Source organism: Colobus angolensis, unplaced genomic scaffold (genome assembly GCF_000951035.1).
Source record: "Colobus angolensis palliatus isolate OR3802 unplaced genomic scaffold, Cang.pa_1.0 Scaffold44, whole genome shotgun sequence".
Taxonomy (NCBI): domain Eukaryota; kingdom Metazoa; phylum Chordata; class Mammalia; order Primates; family Cercopithecidae; genus Colobus; species Colobus angolensis.
Window position 1 is genome coordinate 7,277,581 of NW_012117821.1, and position 15,172 is coordinate 7,292,752.

A 15,172-nucleotide genomic window follows, 5' to 3' on the forward strand; every position below is an offset into this window, starting at 1 on the left:
ATAACTTTATATATTATAAATATACATTGATCTATCTATATAAACTTTATAATTTTTTTTTCTCTTTTTAGGCAGGGTCTCAGTCGGTTGCCCAGGGTGGAGTGGAGTGGTGCAATCATAGCTCACTGTAATCTCAAACTTCTGGGCTCAAGGAATCCTCCCATCTCATCCTCCCTAAGTAGCTAGGATTACAGGCATGCACCACCACTCTTGGCCTAAATATATATAAAGCTGACATAATATAATATTGATAAAATATAGAAATTGATTTATCACAAGGAATTAGCTAATTGGCTCACATAACTGTGGCTGTTGGCTAGGCAATCCTGAAGTCAGCAGGGCAGGCAGCCAGCAACAGACCATCCCGGGGGAGAGGGAGCAACGTGGGTAATGGCTCAGAGTCCAGAACCTCAGAGGGGGTTCAGGGGTGGTCTAGCCCTCCTTTAAAGGACTTCCACCTGATTAGGTCAGGCCATCCAGGATAATCTCCCTTTTGATTAACTTAAAGCCAAACAATTGAGGAATTTAATTATATCTGCAAAATCCCCTCACAGCAGCACCTAGATTACTGTTTGTCTGAAGAGCTGGAAGATGGTGTATGTGTACTCCTGGGTAGCCACTATAACTGGAATATACCAGAGAGGGAATCCCAGGAGTCTTGTTTAGCTTAGCCGAGTTGACAAAGGACAAATATCCAGAGTGATATCTAGGGTTTCTGACTTGGGCGATAGGTGCTAACCGAGAGAGCACAGAAAAATTGGCTTTGAGGGAGAAAATACTAATAGTAAGCTTGATTTCTCCATGTTGAGTTTCAAATGCCATGGGATTACTTATTATTATTATTATTATTATTATTTTTAAGACGGAGTCTTGCTCTGTCGCCCAGACCGGAGTGCAGTGGCGAGATCATGGCTCACAGCAAGCTCCGCCTCCCAGGTTCACACCATTCTCATGCCTCAGCCTTCCCAGCAGCTGGGACTACAGGCGCGAGCTGCCACACCCGGCTGATTTTTTTGTGCTTTTAGTAGAGACGGGGTTTCACTCTGTTAGCCATGATGGTCTCAATCTGCTGACCTCGTGATCCGCCTGCCTCGGCCTCCCAAAGTGCTGGGATTACAGGCGTGAGCCACCACGTCCGGCCTATTTTTTATTTTTTATTTTTGAGACAGGGTCTTGCTCTGTTGCCCAGGTGGGAGTACAGTGGTATGATCATGGCTCACTACCCCAGCCTCCACCTTCTGTGCTCAAAAGATCCTCTGACCTTAGCCTCCCAAGTACCTGGGATCACAGGCATGTGCCACCATTCCCGGCTAATGTTTGTATTTTTTGTAGAGACAGGGTCTCCCTATGTTGCCCAGGCTGGTCTCAACTCCTGAGCTCAAGGGATCTGCCTGCCTTGGCCTCCCAAAGTGCTGGGATTACAGGGGTGAGCCACCACCTCCAGTCCTGCCATGAGATTTTTTTTTTTTTTTTGAGATGGAGTCTTGCTCTGTCACCCAGGCTGCAGGCTGGAGTGCAGTGGTGCGATCTCGGCTCACTGCAACCTCCACCTCCTGAGTTCAAGCGATTCTCCTGCCTCAGCCTCCTGAGTAGCTGGGATTACAGGTGCCCACCACACCCAGCTAACTATTTTTTATTTTTAGTAGAGAAAGAGTTTCACCATGGTCTCAATCTCCTGACCTCGTGATCCACCACCCGCCTCGGCCTCCCCAAGTGGTGGGATTACAAGCATGAGGCACCAAGCCTGGCCAGGATTTTCTTAAATGCAGTAGGCTGCATCCTGTCTCAGGTCCTTTCCAAACACCATACTCAAAAGCTAGTGTTTCCTCTCTTCACTGAATAGTATCTATTTGTCCTTTTTTTTTTTTGTACAAATAATTTTCAGATTTACTTCTATAGCTTCTACTACTAGGTCATTTTGTCTTTTTCTTAGAAACAGCACCTTAACTAAGTTAAATAATTCACCTGTAAAGTGAGGTGGTACGTTCATTTTGCTCACCACTATCACCCCAGTGCCTAGCACAATATTCAAGTATTTGCTGAATAAGAAGTTCATCAGCCCCTGGGTATTCAGGCTTGAAAGAAAACAGAGGTCAGAGCTAGAAGGAAAAAACGGAGTCAGCAGCATCGAGGTGATTTATGATAAAGTTTTCCAGTGAGAACACACACAGAATGGGAAGAGGAGAGAGCTGAGGACAAACCCTGAAAAATCAGGACATTTAAGAAGCTGAGGTCAGGCACGGTGGCTCACACCTGTAATCCCAGCACTTTGGGAGGCCGAGGTGGGTGGATCACCTGACGTCAGGAGTTTGAGACCAGCCCGGTCAACATGGTGAAACCTTGTCTCTACTAAAAAAAATACAAAAATTAGCTGGGCATGGTGGTAGGCACCTGCAATTCTAGTTATTCAGGAGGCTGAGGCACGAGAATCACTTGAACCCAGGAGGCGGAGGTTGCAGTGAGCTGAGATTGTGCCACTGTACTCCAGCCTGGGCGACAGAGTAAGACTTTGTCTCAAAAAAAAAAAAAAGAAGCCAAGGCCAGGCACGGTGGCTCACGCCTATAATCCCAGTGCTTTGGAAGGCCGAGGCGGGCAGATCACGAGGTCAGGAGTTCGAGACCAGCCTGGCCAACATGGTGAAACCCCGTCTCTACTAAAAATACAAAAAATTAGTTGGGCATGGTGGCAGGTGCCTGTAATCCCAGCTACTCGGGAGGCTAAGGCAGGAGAATCACTGGTGGAGGTTGCAGTGAGCCAAGATGGCGCCACTGCACTCCATCTTGGCAACAGAGCAAGACCCTGTCTCAAAAAAAAAAAGAAGCCGAGAAAAGGAAGCCCCCAAAGATGGGAAGAACCACCAGAAAGAAGAGAGACAGGCACAGACAGGCCTGTAATCCCAGCACTTTGGGAGGCCAGGAGTTCCAGTTCAAGAAAAGAGGTAGGAGGGACGGAGTTGGGGAAGGAAGAGTGGTGGTCAATTTTTAGATTTTTCGTTAAGGCGGAAGAGACATCAGGCAGCTGATATGCTGGGGGTACACCTTTTCCTAAGAGGAAGGACCAGGGACAAGAGGAGAGGCTCAACATGGAGTATCCACAGCGCCCTAGCCTGGCCCTGATGATTCTCTGAAGCGGCAATCTCCAGAGAAGTCAGAAGGCAGACAGAAAGAGTCCACTGCCAAAACTCAGACTTCCCCTCTCCCCTGCCACCTGGCCTCCTGCAGGCTGGTTCAAAGACCAAAGCCATTTCTCTCAGTCCCAACTGAAGCAGGAGTGGGAGGAGGGGAAAGAGTTCACTTTCCCAGACTCTACATGAACCTAAAAGGAGTCAGCTTGGTTGGCTGACCACATGCTGCCTTGGCTTACAGAGCCCCAGGCTAACGCACACTAGAGACGCCTGACTGAGCAAAATGCTGTGTCTCCCCCTCAGCACACACGTTCACACAGGGCCAGATCTTCTCTGACATCTCTGTTCCCCTTAACGCAACAGGAAAAGTCCTCTGCTTCTCAGAATGGAGGGACTATCATCAAGGGGTAAACTAAACATTTGCTAATTATGCAAGAGCCTTTGCCTTCTTAACTAAAGTCAGGATAGAAACTGCACAGTCCCTGTCTTAAATAAAACGTAAAGCTGAAAAAAAAAAAAAAACCTAAACGATCTGTCTGGAACATTTCCCCCACACACCCACTGTACCCCAATGGGCACTGTTCCCCGACTCCTTCAGGACAAACTCCAGTCCTCCTGTGATATATACTTCTACAGCATCCTGTCCTTTGCAGCATGCTGGGCATTTGTGATTGTCACTTTCTTGTCATTGACTGTGATTTGTGTAAACTCTGCCTCCCCTGACAGACTGTAAGGCTCACGAGCATAGGGATCATGTCTGTCATGTTTCCTGCTACATCTTTCACGTGCTCTCGAAGAATATTTACTGCTTACCTGAAATGCATTCCAACTTCTTGGGTCTGTTGGCATCAAGGATACCACCTGTCTTAAGTCAAACTCAGAACCTGCCTAGGTTACAGAATTAAGAGCAGGCTTTCTTCTCTTTTTTTTTTTGAGACGGAGTTTCACTCTTGTTGCCCAGGCTGGAATGCAATGGCACAATCTCGGCTCACCACAACTTCCACCTCCCAGGTTCAAGCAAATCTCCTGCCTCAGCCTCCCTAATAGCTGGGATTACAGGCATGCACCACCATACCCGGCTAATTTTGTATTTTTAGTAGAAACATGGTTTCTCCATGTTGGTCAGGCTGGTCTCAAACTCCTGACCTCAGGTGATCCGCCCACCTTGGCCTCCCAAAGTGCTGGAATTACAGACATGAGCCACCGTGCCCGGCAAGAGCAGGCTTTCTTTCATGAAGTTGCAAATTGTCTACCTTGCCTGTGCTGAGTCATACCGGTCTCTAAATTTTCTTCCACAGTTACTGTCCCTCCTCCCACACAAGCCATATCTAGTCTTCCCTAAAAAGGTCATCATCATGTCCAGGGTAGGCCCACTTCTGAAGGATTATGGTTACACTACTAGGAACAAGGTAGGAGTAAAAATCAGACCAGTGATTTAATGGTATCTCCCTCCTAGGATTAGAGAATGTCACAGCTTGAGGCCCGGCGCTAGTGGCTCACACCTGTAATCCTAGCATTTTGGGAGGCCAAGGCAGGCGGATCATGAGGTCAGATCAAGACCATCCTGGCTAACCCGGTGAAACTCCATTTCTACTAAAAATACAAAAAATTAGCCAGGCATGGTGGCAGGCACCTGTAATCCTAGCTACTCGGGAGACTGAGGCAGGAGAATCACTTGAACCTGGGAGGCAGAGGTTGCAGTGACTGGAGATCACACCACTGCACTCCAGCCTGGGTGACAGAGCAAGACTCTGTCTTCAAAAAAAAAGAATGTCACAGCTTGAAGACAAGTGATCTAAGATCTCAGTTTGCAGAGAGGAAACTGAAGCCTAGAAAGTGCACATGGATTGGGCCACCACGGTGGGCATTTTTGGTACACTTGGCCCTGCACTAAGTGCTTGCAGCAGATATAAACACCAACAATCAACAGATCCAGTCCTCAAAGATTGGACAAGAGCTAAGGCCTTACTTACTGCCCCAAGGTCCTCTATCCACTATAGCCTACTTGCCAACTCCTTAAAAAAGAAGGAAAGAGGCCTGGCACAGTGGCTCACACCTGTAATCCCAACACTTTGAAAGGCCAAGGTGGGCAGATCACCTGAGGTCAAGAGTTTAAGACCACCCTGACCAACATGGAGAAACCCCGTCTCTATTAAAAATACAAAATTAGCCAGGCGTGGTGGTGCATGCCTGTAATCCCAGCTACTTGGGAGGCTGAGGCAGGAGAATCGCTTGAACCCGGGAGGCAGAGGTTATAGTGAGCCAAGATAGCGCCATTGCACTCCAGCCTGGACAATAAGAGCAAAACTCCATCTCAAAAAAAAAAAGAAGGAAAGAAAGAGAGGGAAAAAAGAGAAAAAAAGAAATAGACTAGTATCATCTCTGACATAATGCTCATCCTTCCCAGAGAGATTTTCTCTGACAAATGGTATCAGAGATCAGAAAACAAGCTTCCAAATTCCTTCTGAGGTATCCTCTTACAAGCAGAAGTGCACAAGATTCCTGTTTGTAGCCCCAGGTAGGGAGAAAAATGAAACATATCACTGGTACTTACATCAGAGGAAGATCAAGGTAGCCAAAGACCCCAGAAGGTCAGACACAAAGACCATTGAGACAGGCAAGGATTAGGGTCAAGGCTGCCTAGAGCAAGCTGGAAAATGAGAGTAATAATTACAGGAGCAGGCCCAGGTATGGGCTTATGGATACTTGTCTGACTCCAAGGCAAGTGAGCTGTTAGAAACCAGACAACTTAGAAAGAGCAACCTGCCTTGCCTTTTTCACAAAAGGGCTAACAGTCTAGAGATGAGTAGTTTATAGGGGTTTGTGTGCCTGTATCATCGCCTCCATTCATTACCTCCTTAGTCAAGGCTCTGAACTGCTTTTCTCTCTAAGGGTCTGAAGCAGGTATGCAAGCAGCAGATGTTGGTTTTTGTTTTGTTTTGTTTTTGAGGCAGGGTCTTGCTCTGTCACCCAGGCTGGAGTACAGTGGTGTGATAATAGCTCCTGGGCTCAAGCAATCCTCCAGCCTCAACCTCCTGAGTAGCCAGGACTACAAGTGTGCCACAGAACCTCTGGCTAAGTTAAAAAAAAAATTTTTTTGTAGAGGCAGGGTCCTACTGTGTTGCCTGGGCTGGTCTCCAACTCCTGGGCTCACGTCACCCTCCCCTTCAGCCTCTCAAAGTGCTGGGATTAAAGGCATGAGCCACTGCGCCTGGCTGCAATTACCAATTTATAGGGGTTGTGAAAATGAAATGAAATTTGGTGTGAAACGTATTTCATTAAGAAGGATGTAATTTCCATACGGGCTGATTTTGTCCACTGCTGTGTCTCCAGCGTCTAGAACAGGGCCTAACACGTTTGTGCAAACTCTTCTTATAGTCCTCTGCATCAGGAAAGGGGTGGGAGGTAGCACTTCCCAGCCCACCCCAGTACCCTTCTTGCTCTTCCTCGGCTGAAAATGCAGGCTCATTGTTGCCTCCTCCAGGACTACAGATAGTGCACGGTCCGGTCCAAAGCAGCTTAGCAAAACCGGCCAGAGGCTGGGCACGGTGGCTCACCACTTTGGGACACCTGTAGTCCCAGCACTTTGGGAGGCCTAGGCGGGCGGATCGCTTGACCCCAGGAGTTCGAGTGCAGCCTGGGCAACACGGCGAAACCCCGTCTCTACAAAAACAAAATACAAAAAATTAGCCAAGCGTGGTGGCGCCCACCTGCAATCCCAGCTACTCGAGAGTCTGAGGTGGGAGAATCGCTTTTAAGCCCGCGAGGCGAAGGCTGCAGTGAGCCGAGATCGCGACACCGCACTCCGGCCCGGGCGACGGAGCGACACCCTGTCTCAAAACAAAAACTGGGCCGATCCCCAAAACGCCTTTCACCTGTGCTTCAGGTCACCTCAGGCCTCAGGGCCAGCCCCAGGCTGCTTCTTGCCCTCCGACAGACGGTCTCCCCCCATCGGTACTCCCCTATCCCGGACGGCTCGTAACACCCCAGCCCTTCGGCCTGGCACTCGCAGGCAATGGGGATCAGAGCAGAGGGGCCCATCTGCAGCCCCAGGGCACACTCCTCGCGCCACGTGGCTTCTGCAGGTGGAAGTCTAGCCCGCGCTGCAGCCCCGCCTGGACAGTCAGGACAGAAATCTCAGCTCCCTCCCGAGACGTGGGGATTGGAGGTAGACAGGGCGAGCGCCCTCGTCCCAAGGCCCCTTACCTGGTCCCGGGACAAATGCCACCAGTTACAGTCCGCCTTACAAACCTGGCCGAGTGAGAGACCTGGGCGGGGGAACCGCCCCCATGCCCGCCCACGCCCCTCCTTTTCGACCAATCCCAGGCCGGGAGGCTCCCGCCAGCCACGTGGGCAGCCTTTCTCCACTCCCAGGTCCCGGCTAGCGGGCGGCCGCCTCTGCAGCTCCCGTAGCTCGCCCGCGCAGTGGGCGGGCGCCTTGGCGCGCTTGCGCACTCTGGGGGAAAGCGGCGCTGCTCCCCCCCCCGTACTGCTGCTCCACTCCTCCTCTGTGCGTGCGAGGGACGTCGGGGGCGGCGCCGCAGCAGTTGCCCTTGGTAACGGGGGAGGCAGGAGGAGGAGGAGGAGGAGGGACTCGGCGGGAGGATGGTGAGTGTGGGGACCTGGGCCCCCTTGGAGCCAGCCGGTTACCCCCCTCCCGTCCCCAGGCCCAGGGCGGAGCACTGCGCTTAAAGCCAAGGAGGGAATGGGACATCGCTCAGCCTGCTATCTGGGTTCTGCACTGATTTCGGGGATCGGCGGGGAGCCCCGAGGGTGGGCCCTGGAGGGAGGCCTGGGCCTGGAGAGGAAGGCGGGGCTTGCGGCGGGTCCGAGGCTTGGGGAAGGGGCTGGCAGAGTGCGCGGCTGGCCGGGTGCGGAGCTCAGGCTCCATCATTACTCTGGGGACAGGGTTGAGGGCGGATCCCAGGAGCTGTGGAGAGCAGCTTTCGCTCGCTGGCTTAGACTTCCCGGGCAATCGGTCTCCCGGCGCTGCAGTAAAGTGGGGTTCGTCTGGAGCCCGGCCAGAAGCGGAGAGAAGGCCGGCCCCCTGGCTCTGAGGTCGCCCTGGCGGTAGCAGGGGAGATGGTAGCCTAGCCTTCCTCCTTCTCGCGCTGTCTGGGCCCCTGGGGGGTAGGGGAGTAAGTCCCAGGACACAAAGGGGAGCCGCTTTGAAGGGATGCCTGGTGGATTTTACGCCCTCTTGGTGTCTGCGTGGCGGGTGCGCTTCCTCAGTCCCGAATTATTTAGCTATTTGCTGAGAATTGTGCAAGACCTGGTTATTGGTGATGACCGATTTTTCATTCAATACTTAATCCATGTTGATGGAAGCATATTAGCTGCCCGGTCTCTGGAATTTCCTTGGAAACCTTTTGCAGTCTCCTCTTGCATGTGACCACACCAGGGCCAAAAGATCTTAATCCTAGCTTGGGGTCTCCAAACTGAAAAGAACGAGATGTTAAAAATGGAGATCGAGCTTCAATCTGGGGCAAGCCTTTTCTCTGTCAGCCCTAATTAAAGCTTTCCCAAATTCTAAATTATGATTGTGACAGATCTGACCGTTGACACTCTGTTTCTTGTTGATGTCTGTACAGTTAGTTGGAGGGAGTTAAAATGGAATTGAGTAATTTTAGAGCTATCAAAGAAAAATTGATTTTGAACCACTTAAAGCAGGTTAGTTGGCTGCAAAGAGCCTGTTATCAAATTTATAGTTACTGCTCCACCTCTCTTCCTAGTTCCTTTCTTCACTTTTAGAAATGTTGAGCCATTTCTGTCAATTTAAGAAGTTAAAAAAAAAAAAAAAAAGCTAGATGCCCAGGAAGAAAAAGAAATAGATGTATCTTTGGTCAGATTATCCAGTGAGTAGCTTTAGATAGGAAAAAAATCTCAATTGATTTTACATTGTCAGATTGTTAAAGAAGTAGGGTTATTTGAAGTTGCCAATCACATTTCACACTTGCTACACTTGCAGTTTTTTTTTAACCTCAGGCTAAACAGTTTTTTACAACTGTTTCTTTTTCTTAACATTTATACGTGAACTGTCCGTTTAAAGGCTTTTTTCTCAACAAATGAGTACAAACATAAATATTTACCCAGAAAATAGTTAGAATTGAAATGAAAAGGGCATGCCGAACCAACAGAGTTAAGATTCGTCATTGTGGATGAGAAGTGCATGAGAGCTGGCTAACTTTTCCCAGTTTGTTTATCAATTAAGTGGACTGTGTAATTCCATGATTGTTTAATTTATAATTACAGACCACAGTAAATTAACCACTGCCCATGTTTCCAGGTGCAAATTGGCACTTTATACAACAAATTGACAGTGTATATACAACACTGTTGTATACAACTGTTGTGATCAATGATGAAAACAGATTTTGTTTTTCTTTTTTCCTTTTTCCTAAGATTAACAATAAGAAATTAGGACAAATTATTCCGGATTCTTTATCTGGTTTCCCAAATACATTTTTTTCTATCTCCAAAAGTGTGAGCTATTCTTAAAACTTAAAGTGAAACACAGTTTAGTCAGTGGTGTGACTTAAGTGTGTCTCATCTGGTATCCCATGAGCCCCCAGGGTTAACTGTACAACCGAAAAGTGAACCCCAAGGTTTGTTTGGTTTTTGTTTCAAACGTCAGCTGTGACAAATACATTTTTTTTTTCAAATTTGGGTAACTGTGGCAAAAACCCAAATATGGGTTTCTCTGAGCATTTAGTCAGCTGTTTTATGCCTGCTTTACAATGCCAGGTTCTTGATGAATTACTAAAATGACAGTAATTTTAGCATATAACTAACCACTGTTATTTAACATATGACTCCTTTGTTTAGTATTTATGGAGCACTTTCTACATATATGGAGCTTGTGGTCGTTCTCAAGCATGTTCAACGTTTGAAGATTGTTCCCGACAGTTATTTATGTTTTCTAGTTAGAAAATGGCCAGTAAAAAATTATTTAAAAAACAAAACAAAACACGGGGGTAGTGTTTTGAGTGGCTGCTATGTGTCATGCTTTACATACATGACCTTATTTTATCCTCATAGCATCATCTCTTGAGATATAAGAAATATAAGATATAACAATAAGTATTGTTCCTATTTTCTTTTTTTTTCTTTGAGACGGAGTCTTACTCTGTCACCCAGGCTGGAGTGCAGTAGTGCGATCTTGGCTTACTACAAGCTCCGCCTCCCGGGTTCACGCCATTCTCCTGCCTCAGCATCCATAGCAGCTGGGACTACCGGCGCCCGCCACCGCCCGCCACCACGCCCGGCTAATTTTCTTTTTCTTTTTCTTTTTTTTTTTAGTAGAGACAGGGTTTCACGGTGTCAGCCAGGATGGTCTCGATCTCCTGACCTCGTTATCCGCTGCCTTGGCCCCCCAGAGTGCTGGGATTATAGGCATGAGCCACCGCATCCGGCCTGTTCCTGTTTTCTAGTTGAAACTGTGTTCAGTGTTTTTTATATATATACACACACACACACACACACACACATATACACAGATATATACAGATATATATATGTGTGTGTATATATATATACACACACACACACACACAAGCTGAATACAAGTCTGTGTAAAAGCCCATAATATTTATTTCATTAGCACTCTGGTGAAGTGGGAACCCACTCTTCCTGAGGAGATGCCCAGACTTTTTTCCTCAGGAAACATTGTATTTATTTAGGAGAGGGTGATAAGAAAGAAGACACAGTCTGGATGAAGTTCTCAATTTTGAGCTTTAAGCTGATAGGAGTTCAGTTGAAAGACGTAAAAACAAACAGAAGTCAGTTATATTTAAGCTAGTTATGGGGACTGTATGTACTTGACGGTTGGCTTCGTAATTTCAGAATTTAAATTTTAGCTGCTCCTCACAACCACATATATTTTCCATATACCAACACATTCCTTCCCCCTCCACCACTCTGGTTTCTTTGAATGACCTAGTTTGTATTGTTTTAGGTCAGTGCACCATGCCTCTGCCAATAGTTTAAGCTGATTTCAAGGCAGATAAAAGGTCTGTAGTCCATAGCACATCTATTCATGATTTGACTGTAGAAAAGTTTGTTTAAATGTTTTGCGGTTGAGTCAAACCACTTCTGCCCACCAGGGTGCAGATAACTTGTATACACACATGCTGGTAACACACAATATACTTTTAACTGAAGTTCATGTTTCTTAAATCACTTTATTTAATGTCACAGGAATATAAATCCTACATAGACATCATGCCTGTTTTGCTCGCTATTGTACTTGGGGCACATTATGGATGTTTAATGATAATTGCGTGAATGTATATTTTGGCCAAAAAATGCACTTTAAAAATTAATTTCATTGTATTTATACTGCAAAACTCAGCCCCATAATAAATTTAACTTCTAATCGCTGTCTCCCTTCATTTGACAGTTAAAATAAAATATGGGCATATAAATATACAGACACAGAATAGACTTATACTGGTCTCTTTCATCCAGCCTCTTAAATCAGCTTACTTTGTACCTTTCAGGCAGAACTCTGATCTCTATAAATATCCTCTTCCCTATTTAGCAAACCCTGATAATCCTGTGATCCCCTGTCCTCAGTAGTTGGATTAATATGATGCTGTATTATATTTGTACTTGTCTTCCCTATACCATGCTTGAAATGCCATTTATTGTTTTGCTGGAAGAAAACATTAGCTGAACTTTCCATTTCTCTGTAATTTCACTTAAAGGTGAAGCATCTGAAGTTATTATTTCCTAATAAGGAAAGTTACTCATTAGAAATGTAGAAGCACTGTATTCCACACCATTAGGTTAATAAAGTTTATCTATAGTTAGAATTTATTTATTTATTTTTTTTGAGATAGTCTGGCTCTGTGGCCCAGGCTGGAGTACACTGGCGTGATCTCAGCTCACTGCAACCTCCATCTCCCAGGTTCAAGCTATTCTCCTGCCTCAGCCTCCCAAGTAGCTGGGAATATAGGTGCCCGCCACCATGCCCAGCCAATTTTTTGTATTTTTAGTAGAGGTGGGGTTGCACCATGTTGGCCAGGTTGGTCTCAAACTCCTGGCCTCAAATGATCCGCCTGCCTCGACCTCCAAAAATGCTGGGATTACAGGCGTGAGCCACTCTGCTCACCCTTATAGTTAGAATGATTTCTTTTTCTTTCTTATCTGTGCTTTGCTCCTCTCCTTTTAAGGTGAATAAACATTATGTTTCTCTCTTCTTTTTTTTTTTTTTTTTTTTTGAGACAGGGTCTTGCTCTGTCCCCCAGCCCATACTGCAGTGGCCTGACCATAGTTCACTGGAGCCTCAAACTCTTGGGCTCAAACCATCCTTCTGTCTCAGTCTCCTGAGTAGCTGGAACCACAGGTGCATACCACCACACCTGCATAATTTTTTTTTTTTTGGTAGGGATATGTGTCTAGTGTTTGTTGCCCAGGCTGATCTTGAATTCCTGGCCTTGAGCTATCCTCCTGCCTCGTCCTCCCAAAGCACTAGTATTACGGACGTGAACCATTGTGCCTGACCTTGTTTTTCTCTTAATTCTTTAATTTCAAATGTAATTAGTGTGTAGAAAGCCTCTGCCTGAAAAAAAAAAAAAAAAAAAAACAAAAAAAAAAACAGCATTTTTAGTGATTTCTCTAAAAGAGACACATGAGGAAAAACCTAAAACATTAATTTTAAACTTTGAAAATACTTTATAGGCCGGGTGCAGTGGCTCACTCTTGTAATTCCAGCACTTTGGGAGGCCGTCACGGGCAGATTGCCTAAGGCCAGGAGTTTGAGACTAGCTTGGGCAACATAGTGAAACCCTGTCTCTACTAAAAATACAAAAAATTAGCTGGGTGTGGTCGCACACGTCTATAGTCCCAGCTACTCCAGGGGCTGAGGTGGGAAGATCACCTGAGCCTGGGAGGTTGAAGCTGTAGTGAATCATGATTTCGCCACTGTACTCCAGCCTAGGCATCAGGAGTGAGACCTTTTCTCAAAAAAACAAACAAACAAAACCAACATACATATATATGTATATATGGTTTTGTTTGTTTGTTTTTGTTTTGAGAGAGTTTTGCTTTTGTTGCCCAGGCTGGAGTGCAGAGACACAATCTTGGCTCACTGCAACCTCTACCTCCCAGGTTTAAGCAATTCTCCTGCCTCAGCTTCCCAAGTAGCTGGTATTACAGGCATGTGTCACCCGGCTAATTTTGTATTTTTAGTAGATACAGGATTTCACCATGTTGGCCAGGCTGGTCTCGAACTCCTGACCTCAGGTGATCCACCCACCTCGGCCTGCCAAGCCAAAGTACTGGGATTACAGGTGTGAGCCACCACACACAGCCAAAAAATTTTTTTTTTTTTTTTAAATAGGAAACAGATCTTCCTTCATAATTTCTGCACTAAGCAGAAAATGCATGAGAAGAACTTTGCCTATATGTCATTTAATGTACTAATTTGATAAATTCCAGATGTTTTAGAATTTATTTTAAGAGGTAATGAGACCCCTTCTTTTCACTTACAATCAGGAACTCAGGATGAATAGTAAAATGGGTTTTCCTCTTCTTAGCCTTTTTATGTCACCAGTCCCCTAAGGATCTCAGAATTTTAATTTTTACTTTTCTGAAAGGTGATACTATAAATGAGTGATTGCAATATAGCTAGCTAATAGAAACCAGGGAGACTTCTTATAAATATAGTTTTAAGAAGGAATGCTGTCAAAATATTCAAGACCAGATGAGATAAAAACAGCAAAAAAAAGTCTTGCCTTTGGGTGGATCGCTTGAGTTTAGGAGTTCAAGACCAGCCTGGGCAACATGGCAAAACCCCATCTCTACAAAAAATACAAAACTTAGCAGGGCGGGGTGGTGTGAGCCAGTAGTCCGAGCTACTGGAGAGGCTGAGGTGGGAGGATCGCTTGAGCACAGAAAGCCGAAGCTGCAGTGAGCAGTGTTCACGCCGTTACACTCCAGCCTAGGCGACAGAGGAAGACCCTGTCCCCCGAAAAAAAAGAAAAAGGAAAAAAAGTCTGGCCTTTTAAAAAGCCAGACTTTTGTTTGTTTCAAATCTATTCAATCTCTCTCCCCCAAATCTTTTGGCACAGAATTTGTCTAGCTTAGACTAAACCTTCCATTTTACTGCTGGAAAAAATTGAGGCATAGAGAGGTTAATGTGGTCCTTAGCAAGTCAGTACAAATACAGTACTAAAGTGGTAAACAAAGAGTCTCTGAGGCAGAAAGGAATTCTTAATAATTATGCATATTTGCATATGATTGTCCAAAGATGCAATTGTTGAGAATTATTTCTCAGAAGTATCATTTGATCTTGAACAAACTGGTTTGAATTATTGCCTGGTACAATGTGTGTAACAAATACAACCGTTTTACATAATTCTAAGACTCAGTTTGAAGGAATTTCTTCTTGGGCTGGGAGATTAAATTATATGCCGTTTACACTCTGGGATTCTTTGACTCTTGTTCTAGCCATGTGTCGTTAGAACAAATCTAGAATGTCGTTAGAATAAATCTTAGCACAGAACAAATAACTTTCCTGTAAAGATGTTCTTATGTTCTTAACTAAAAATCAACATGGTTTATTTCTTTTTTTTTTTTTTTTTTAGGGACAGAGTCTCACTCTGTTACCCAGGCTGGAGTGCAAAATACAGCTCACTGCAACCTCGACCTCCCAGGCTCAAGCAATTCTCTCACCTCAGCTTCCTAAGTAGCTGGGACCACAGGCATGCGCTACCATGCCTGGCTTATTTGTTTTTTATTTTTTGTAGGGACAGGGTTTCACTATGTTGCCAGGGCTGGTCTTGAACTCCTGGGCTCAAGCAGCCCTCCTGCTTTGTTTGGCCTTCCAAAGTGCTGGGATTACAGCCGTGAGCCACCATGCCCAGCAACATGCTTTATATTTCTATCCATAAAAAAATAATAAATAATGGCCAGGAGAGGTGGCTCATGCCTATTGCACTTTAGGAGGCCAAGGTGGACGTATCACTGGAGGCCAGGAGTTCGAGACCAGCCTGGCTAACGTGGCAAAACCCCATCTCTACTAAAAATATAAAAATTATCCAGGC

At 45.8% G+C, this 15,172-nt stretch overlaps 2 protein-coding genes across 3 annotated transcripts in view; one reads left to right on the plus strand and one right to left on the minus strand.

Annotated features, from left to right (window-relative positions):
- Window positions 1–8,183, minus strand: part of SFXN2 (sideroflexin 2) — a 26,089-nt gene extending 17,906 nt beyond the window's left edge. For both annotated transcript variants that reach the window (XM_011957376.1, XM_011957375.1), the window contains exon 1: window positions 7,332–8,183. The gene's annotated coding sequence lies outside the window, so the exon portion shown is untranslated. The remainder of the gene's footprint in view (window positions 1–7,331) is intronic.
- Window positions 7,569–15,172, plus strand: part of ARL3 (ADP-ribosylation factor-like 3) — a 47,250-nt gene continuing 39,646 nt past the window's right edge. Inside the window, exon 1 of the mRNA XM_011957374.1 lies at window positions 7,569–7,733. Within this exon, the coding sequence (XP_011812764.1) occupies window positions 7,731–7,733 (3 nt within the window). The 5' untranslated portion in view covers window positions 7,569–7,730. The remainder of the gene's footprint in view (window positions 7,734–15,172) is intronic.